This window comes from Clupea harengus, chromosome 4 (genome assembly GCF_900700415.2).
Source record: "Clupea harengus chromosome 4, Ch_v2.0.2, whole genome shotgun sequence".
Lineage (NCBI taxonomy): Eukaryota > Metazoa > Chordata > Actinopteri > Clupeiformes > Clupeidae > Clupea > Clupea harengus.
The window spans coordinates 23500962-23510957 of NC_045155.1; the positions used below are offsets into that span (position 1 = coordinate 23500962).

Here is a 9996-nt window from a genome sequence, read left to right on the forward strand (position 1 = left end):
AACAAGGGATACAGTACCTCGGTTCCAGTGCTTCACAGAACTCCCTGAAGCCTATCCCATCCACCACACTGATCGGCCTCATGTCCTTGCATATGCACGAAATCAATTTTTGCGTGCAGGCCTCCTGTCGTGCCGCAGGCAACGAACTTGTGACGGACGGCGCAAAATATGTATCCAGACGTGGCTGTTTCGCTGAAGTTCCACATATTATGCCATATTCACTTGGATGCACATTTTGGAGATGTAGCCTCAAGTTGCTAGTTGTTGAATGGTAAGCTAACGCTAGCTTACATAGCTTACACACTACTTTATCTGTAAGCTCAACAAGTTTACAATCAACTGCCCAAAATCCGAAATATTTCCAGACATCACTCTTTAGATTTTTGGGGGTTACAATCACTTTCTCTGCTGCGGTCAAGGAGGGTTCTGCACTTTCTGCCATCTTCCACCAAGTCAACTGTCAGCAGTGAGGCAACTTGTTGAGCCTACAGCTAAAGTACAGCTAAAGTAGTGTGTAAGCTAGAGTTAGGTTACCATTCAACAACTAGCAACGTGAGGCTACATCTCCAAAACGCCCACCCACAAAGCAGACAGTGCTGCCGCTTTTTTTTTTTTTTTTTTTTACATTCGAATATACATTTTTTACATTCGAAATTCTATTTTTAACAACTATTCGAATATATATTCGAATTTAGAATATTCGTTGACAGCCCTAGTGTGCGTGTGTGTGTGTGTGTGTGTGTATATCTGTGTTTGTGTGTGTGTGTGTGTGTGTGCGTGTGAGTCCTGTCCCCTGGCCTGTGTGTGTGTGTGTGTGTGTGTGTGTGTGTGTGTGTGTGTGTGCGTGTGTGTCTGTGTGCGTGTGTGTGTGCGTGTATGTGTGTGTGTGTGTGTGTGTGTGTGTGTGCGTGTGAGTCCTGTCCCCTGGCCTGTGTGTGTGTGTGTGTGTGTGTGTGTGTGTGTGTGTGTGCGTGTGAGTCCTGTCCCCTGGCCTGTGTGTGTGTGTGTGTGTGTGTGTGTGTGTGTGTGCGTGTGAGTCCTGTCCCCTGGCCTCCTCCCAGGAGTGGCCCTTGACTCCTGAGGAGGCATTTGCTTCCTGATGTAACCTGCTGCTGTTAGTCGGATATCACACACACACACACATACACACACACACACACACACACACACACACACACACACACACACACACACACACACACATACACACACACACACACACACACACACACACACAGACACACAGACACACACACACACACACACACACAGACACAAACACCCTGGGGCGCATGAAGAAAACACCCTTTCACCAGCGATGACATGTTGTGATGGTGTTTGGGCTGATCTGATTGGCTGGTGGTGGGGTTTGAGATGGTGTTTGGACTGATCTGATTGGCTGGTGGTGGGGTTTGAGATGGTGTGTGGACTGATCTGATTGGCTGGTGGTGGGGTTTGAGATGGTGTTTGGGCTGATCTGATTGGCTGGTGGTGGAGTTTGAGATGGTGTTTGGGCTGATCTGATTGGCTGGTTGGTTGTGGGACACAGCTGCTCAGGTGAGACTGCTTCAGGTGGAGCATGATGCACAGGAGATTCGGTTGCCATGGACACGGCTGCATAGTGAGCTTCAATGAATTCTCAAGACACACTCCCAAAGGCTTTGTTAACCAGAAGTGGCCATGCACTCAAACACACACACACACACACACACACACACACACACACACACACACACACACACACACACACGATCATTCTTATTGAGTGACACTCTACAAAAGCAATTCTAAAAGAGGAGTCAGTCCTAAGCTGTTCCTAAATGCTGGCACGTGATTGGTTGGTTGACTGTATGCCTGTGTCCTACATAGAGCAGAGGCCATGCCCATTTGTCACGTCCTCCGTGTCCGAGCGTCTCAGTGTGCAGCTGACCAGTCCACTGCGCCACCCTACTCACAAGGACATACACTCACACACACTCACACACACACACACACACCACCCTACTCACAAGGACACACTTCAGCGTCACACACACACACACACCACCCTACTTACAAGGACACACTTCAGCGTCACACACACACACACCACCCTACTCACAAGGACACACTTTAGTATCACACACACCACCCTACTCACAAGGACACACTTCAGTGTCACACACACACCACCCTACTCACAATGACACACTTTAGTGTCACACACACACACAGAAAACACAGTGTTGGGTTTAGTGTCACACACACACACAGAACACGCAGTGTTGGGTTCGGTGTCACACACACACACAGAACACGCAGTGTTGGGTTCGGTGTCACACACACACACACACACACACAGAAAACGCAGTGTTGGGTTCAGTGTCACACACACACACACACACACAGAACACGCAGTGTTGTGTTCAGTCTGCACTTCTCCTAATGAACACAGACCTGTTGGAAACTTCATTACCTTTGCCTAACCTTAATCAACCCCTTGAGAACACACACACACACACACACACACACACACACACACACACACACACACACACCCCTCGAGAAACTCCATCTGATGTTTTGCTGACAATGAGAGACATGATGATGTGATTTGTCCCAGTGGGGCTCCCGTAGCGAGCGCAAGCGTCCCTGCCTAAGCAGCCATGGGGGATTACAGCAGAGCAACTGTGGGCTCCACATCCTGCCCCCCCCCCCCCCCCCCCCCCGCCCCAAATAGCCCTATCATGGGGCAATAGCACAGATCCCAGCAGCAGGCCGATTACAGGGGAAAAGGCCAAAATGGCAATATAAATATCTGCTGTCGTGTGTGTGTGTGTGTGTGTGTGTGTGTGTGTATCATCTCCCACATTCCTCTAAAAGGCCTGACATCACATTAGGCTAAGCTTGTAATAACCTTGCGTTCGTTGTGCACACAGGTTGAGGGTATAGTAAATCTGATTTGGTCTAATCTGCTCCAATCTGGCAGAGACGCTGACTCCGGGGCTTCTGGACGCTCAGATTGGCTCACGCCGCATGATTGACAGCTGCTGCTATGGAGATAATGCATCATGTGGCGGCTCACAGAAACATTAGAGCGATTTAAAATGTCATTGGGAAAGTCCTGGGTGTGTGTGTGTGTGTGTGTGTGTGTGTGTTTATTTAGAGCTCTCTGTGTTTTTCACAGTGGTGGTTCAATTAGATAATATACTGAAGTCACTTTCTCTTTATAATTTCACATAATTATCAAATATAACTGACTTCATGAGAGGGGGTCATATTGTGTACCTGTATTTGAGTGTACTTCATGAGAGGGTCATATTGTGTACCTGTATTTGAGTGTACTTCATGAGAGGGTCATATTGTGTACCTGTATTTGAGTGTACTTTATGAGGAAGGGTCATATTGTGTACCTGTATTTGAGTGTACTTTATGAGGAAGGGTCATATTGTGTACCTGTATTTGAGTGTACTTTATGAGAGAGGGTTATATTGTGTACCTGTATTTGAGTGTACTTTATGAGAGGGTCATACTGTGTACCTGTATTTGAGTGTACTTTATGAGGGAGGGTCATATTGTGTACCTGTATTTGAGTGTACTTTATGAGAGAGGGTTATATTGTGTACCTGTATTTGAGTGTACTTTATGAGGAAGGGTCATATTGTGTACCTGTATTTGAGTGTACTTTATGAGAGAGGGTTATATTGTGTACCTGTATTTGAGTGTACTTTATGAGAGGGTCATATTGTGTACCTGTATTTGAGTGTACTTTATGAGGGAGGGTCATATTGTGTACCTGTATTTGAGTGTACTTTATGAGAGAGGGTTATATTGTGTACCTGTATTTGAGTGTACTTTATGAGAGAGGGTCATATTGTGTACCTGTATTTGAGTGTACTTTATGAGAGAGGGTCATATTGTGTACCTGTATTTGAGTGTACTTTATGAGGGTCATATTGTGTACCTGTATTTGAGTGTACTTTATGAGGGTCATATTGTGTACCTGTATTTGAGTGTACTTTATGAGAGAGGGTCATATTGTGTACCTGTCAGGGACGTGCGGTCAGGGGAGGCAGAGCCTTTCAATCAAAACGTGAAGTGATCAATAATGGGAGACCAATGCCGGAGCTAAAAGGTATGCTTCAAACAACGGGACAGAAGATAACTCGATCGACTTCTCACATTCAAAGCCAAATTGCTTTGAACATTTTTGGAACCTCAAGAATAGATTTGGTTTTGGATGTACAGCGGAGACTAAATATTAGCAAGGGGGAGGGGGGCTTCTCACCCCTCATTCACTAACATTACATTGATATCAGAGTGAGCCTCTGCTCCGTTGATTTCCCATTATTTCTCTTAGGATCTCAGAGCTGCCCGACATCTATTTCATCTCATCCTCCCGATGCCTGCAGCGTTCAAATCGCATCCTCACGGACCCTTCCCACCCTGCCCATTATCTGTTCCCGTTACTCCCGTCAGGGAAAAGGTTCAGATCAACAAAAGCGCGCACCTCCAGAATGGCAAAGAGCTTCTATCCTCGTGCAATAAGGCTTCTCAACAGCTCACCCAAAACCACCCCACCTCCCCCCCGGCCCGGCCCGCCCCGCCCCCATGGACTGCACTCTTAACACTCCACCCTGCAACTATTGATGCACCTCAATGTATATATTTCTTTTTTTTATTTACTCAGGGATATTTATTTATCTATTTATTCATTGTTATCTATTATTATTTAGCTGTGGCAGTTAATGTCCACAGCAACTTACATTTTTAGCTGTCTGTTGCTGCCTCTACTGTCTCGTTGTTTTTGTGACAATGACAAATAAAGTACTTTAAACTTTGATTGTTTAATGTCTATGTGAAGCCATTTAACATCACACAAGTGGTTGTGATAACTTTGAACCCAAGACTGCTTTTTATTGGTGAGCTGATTTTGTGAAATTAAACTTAAATTGCAGCTAAAGTTGTTTTTCCAGGTTGCCATGGTTATCTAGTTGCTATGCTAGCTAATTAGCTAGCTAAGGACACTTGATTACCTTTCATTTAAATAGAAGTTCAAATTGCATGAAATGATAGCTAGTTATCTAGCTGATGTTATAGTCTCCTCGATTTAACTCTTAAAATTATAATGGGAAAAGGTAGAAACCCTCAGGGTGCCTGTGCAAAGAGTTCATATTTACAAGTTCATATTCACAAGTTCATATTCACAAGTTCATATTCACACATTCGCACAAGTTCATCACAAGCTAGCAGCTGCCAACTGTATGTACCTTACCTATGTGTGTAAAGAATGCTGATATGAAAAACAACCAGTAGTCAATGTGCAAGCTGCCAATTGAATGGTGATTTAAGATACTCTACTGAGTATATATATTTGTAAATCTGACTCAAAAAGAGTCAGTGCCTCACCAGCCATGAACCTCACCGCACGTCACACTGTAGTCACACACACACACACACACTCTTTCCGTCTTCAGGTCAGTGATGAGGTGTCCAGTGTCTCTGGTCTTCAGGTCACCAGCAGGGTGTGTGTGTGTGTGTGTGTGTGTGTGTGTGTGTGTGTGTGTGTGTGTCTAGGGCACTGACCCCACAGCTAAGGAATTCACTCACAATGAAACCCTTGGCAGCATCTTCCATGTTGTGTGTGTGTGTGTGTGTTTAACACTCTGGCTGCCACACAGGAAACACACACCTAGCAGTGCGGCCTGTGTGTTAAACACACACACACACACCTAGCAGCGCGGCCTGTGTGTTAAACACACACACACACACACACACACCTAGCAGCGCGGCCTGTGTGTTAAACACACACACACACACACCTAGCAGCGCGGCCTGTGTGTTAAACAACATCCTGCTTCCATCCTGGGGCCTTTGCAATGGCCAGAGAACAGTCTTGTAACCCCATCTGCTGGTGGCATCATGAACTGCAGGAACAACAGGCCAGCAGACATACTGGTCCTAAGGAATTCGTTTCTCAATGCTATCCATTTCAACAAAAATATTAGTACGCATTGAAATGCTTTAAACTGAACAAAAATGATATTCGTTGGAAAGACACTCAGGAAGGCAAAAACAGGCCAGGGGAAATATGACCCTGCAGACTATCAAGAGCCAAATGTGTGTTAACTCAATAGAGACCCTCTACAAGGAGACCTTAAAAACTCTAGACCAGAAACCTATCAGCTATCACCACTGCCATATAACAACAAAGTATAACTTATTCAAATTTGACAGTTTCTTACAGTTTTTGGATGGCTGTCTCATTTTTTTTAAATATTACATGGGCTGGCACCTCCACCATTAAGGAGATTGTGCAGTCTGCTAGCTCTCTCTGCTGGCTGATATATGACACTGCCTGCCTGGCTTGTCACCATGGTAACATTGTATAAGAGAAGACTAGAGCTGTATTACCTTCACAAAGACACAGTTACACCCTCACAACCTGATCCCTTTCTCATTTACACACACACACACACACACAAACTCACACTCACACACACACACGCACACTCACGCATACACACACTCACACACACTCACAATCACGCTCACACTCACACACGAACGCACACTCACTCACACGCACACGCACGCACGCTAGCACTCGCTCACACACTCACACTCACGCACACGCACACTCTCACACACAACCACACACACACACACACACTCACACTCACACTCACACACACACTCACACACACTCACGCTCTCACACACAACCACACACACACACACTCACACGCACACTCACACTCACACACACTCACACACACACACTCACACACACACTCACGCACGCTCACACACACACTCACGCACGCTCACACTCACACTCACGCACATGCACACTCACACACACACACACACACACACTCACACACACACTCACGCACGCTCACACTCACACACTAACTCACTCACACTCACACGCACACACACTCACACTCACACACACACTCACACTCACACGCACACGCACACGCACACACTCACACTCACACTCACACACACACACACTCACACACACACACACACACACACACACACACGCACACACACTCTGCAATAAGGACCGTTACAGGAGATCACTCCTTCCAGCTGTAATACCCATCCATCACTCCCCTCTGTGTGGAAATACACATTTGACATTTATTTGCACATTAATAGCAAAATCTTGAGCCTGAAAGTTAGGATTCTGTTTTTATTCTATTTATTATTATCTAGGATGGTAGTTTTGTTTTCTTCTCTCTCTCTCTCTCTCTCATTAACACCACGCATACTATTGTATAACACCATAAACACCAAAAATATGCATATTTATTTCTTCTACAAGTGTTGAGTGTGTGTGCTATGGGGCATCTCTGTGTTGAGTGTGTGTGCTATGGGACATCTCTGTGTTGAGTGTGTGTGTGTGTGCTATGGAGCATCTCTGTGTTGAGTGTGTGTGCTATGGGGCATCTCTGTGTTGAGTGTGTGTGCTATGGGGCTTTTTACTGCAGCGAGAGGAAGGTGTTCAACCTGAGCCGGATGAGCTGTGGGTTAGCAGTACATGTTGATAAGTCAGCCTGTGTGAGTGTGTGTTCATATGTGAACCTGTGTGAGTGTGTGTTGATATGTCAGCCTGTGTGAGTGTGTGTTCATATGTGAGCCTGTGTGAGTGTGTGTTGATATGTCAGCCTGTGTGAGTGTGTGTTGATATATTAGCCTATGTGAGTGTGTGTTGATATGTCAGCCTGTGTGAGTGTGTGTTCATATGTGAGCCTGTGTGAGTGTGTGTTGATATGTGAGCCTGTGTGAGTGTGTGTTCATATGTGAGCCTGTGTGAGTGTGTGTTGATATGTCAGCCTGTGTGAGTGTGTTGATATGTGAGCCTGTGTGAGTGTGTGTTGATATATTAGCCTGTGTGTGTGTGTGTTGATATATTAGCCTGTGTGTGTGTGTGTTCATATGTGAGCCTGTGTGAGTGTGTGTTGATATATTAGCCTGTGTGTGTGTGTGTTGATATATTAGCTTGTGTGAGTGTGTGTTGATATATTAGCCTGTGTGTGTGTGTGTTCATATGTGAGCCTGTGTGAGTGTGTGTTGATATGTCAGCCTGTGTGAGTGTGTGTTGATATGTGAGCCTGTGTGAGTGTGTGTTGATATATTAGCTTGTGTGAGTGTGTGTTGATATGTCAGCCTGTGTGTGTCGATATATTAGCTTTTTTGTGTACGTGTTGATATATTAGCTTGTGTGTGTGTTGATATATTAGCCTGCGTGTGTGTGTGTTTGTGCTCGGAGGGTCACACTGTAAACTTCTGTCTCATTTCCTTTCAGCGTTAGTGGAGCAGTCACCTCCACCACCTCATCCAGCTGCAACAAAACACACACACACACACACACACACACACACACACACACAATGTATATAAATACATGACACAGATGCATGCACACACACACACACACAGTGTTACATATCAATACATGACACAGATGCATGCACACACACAAACATATACACGCACACACACATACACACAGTGTTACATATAAATACATGACACAGAAGCATGCACACACACACACACACACACACACACACACACACACACACACACACACACACACACACACACACACACACACACACACACTTCTCCACACATGGACACAAGCACAGGTCAGGAGCAGTGGAGCGCTCAGCAGTGTAACGCACCGGTGTGCCTTTAGGGGGCGCCCACGAGACGGAGAGGCAGCGCCGGCCACCGGGCTCCACCGTCCCCTTCAGCGGCTCCACATTGAAGCCCTTCTGCTTCAGCGCCGGAACATTCTCCCACGCAAACTCTACATTCTGCACGGGAGTATAGGGGTACAGGTATATAGGGGTACAGGTCTATAGGGGTACAGGTCTGTAGGGGATAATCTATAGGGGTACAGGTCTACAGGTCTATAGGGGGTCGTGTCGTGCCTAACAACTCCCCTTACCTGTTCTAAAATCAGCGCAAAACACGGCCTCTTGGGGCTTATTGCTTAAATCACCTACAGACCCCTACAGGCAGGGGATAATCTATAGGGGTACAGGTCTGTAGGGGTCTGTAGGTGATTTAAGCAATAAGCCCCAAGAGGCCGTGTTTTGCGCTGATTTTAGAACAGGTAAGGGGAGTTGTTAGGCACGACGCAAAGTGCCTAACAACTCCCCTTACCTGTTCTAAAATCAGCGCAAAACACGGACTCGCAGGGCTTTTTGCTTTTCTAAAACTGTCACTACAAATATCTGATATGGTTTAATTAAATAACGACAATTACATTTCAGAAACAAAATAGTTTAATAACAAATCGTCATTCTTCCGCCACTACAAAGTATAGTTCCTAAATAAATCGTTGCCACGCAACAGCCAGATGGAACACTTGCGCTACCGACAAAAAAGGGGTGCTTATTTATTCACATTAATTTGTATATCGCCATTAATAGTGCAATTGTTGAAATAGTTTTCAAACGGGCTCCTCTTTGCTGGTGCAGCGACAGGGGTATCTTGATGTTGATGCTTCAGTGTCCCAGATGATGTTGCAAGGATGTTGCTCCACTCCTTCCTCTCACTGTAATTTGGACACCAGTACGATTTCAGTGACGACTCGCACCTATGTCCCGTCACTGCCATAATCTATCTCCCCTCTAGGCCAGCGTCAGCGAGTTTTTGTACGGTGGTGCTTCGCAAGCAGTGATTGGTGTATATCGCGGTCCCCGCTGCTTTACATATCTTTGGAAGCATCGAGCCAAGGAAATGTACTCCCATTGGTTCCCTGGTATACCTATAGTGCACATAAAAAATATCATGGCAGTTAGGATACATTGCATTTTTATCCAATGTGAAAGATAAATGTGTAGTGTGAACAGTTTGGTTAATGCTTACCAGACAACATCTGCTGCGTAATTTGTCCGCTTTGTATGGAGATAAAAGGCCGGTGGATTGGGCTGCAGCAGGGACAGGTACTTCTCCAGCGAGGCAACAGGGCACAGTGGATTCCCC

At 45.7% G+C, this 9996-nt stretch overlaps 1 protein-coding gene across 1 annotated transcript in view; it reads right to left on the reverse strand.

Annotated features, from left to right (window-relative positions):
- Positions 1 to 8196: 8196 nt before the first annotated feature.
- The window catches only part of cfap74 (cilia and flagella associated protein 74), a 67068-nt gene continuing 65268 nt past the window's right edge, over positions 8197 to 9996 (reverse strand). Inside the window, exons 30-31 of the mRNA XM_031565575.2 lie at positions 8685 to 8819; positions 8197 to 8338 (exon numbers count right to left, since the gene is read on the reverse strand). Of these exons, the coding sequence (XP_031421435.2) occupies positions 8234 to 8338; positions 8685 to 8819 (240 nt within the window). The 3' untranslated portion in view covers positions 8197 to 8233. The remainder of the gene's footprint in view (positions 8339 to 8684; positions 8820 to 9996) is intronic.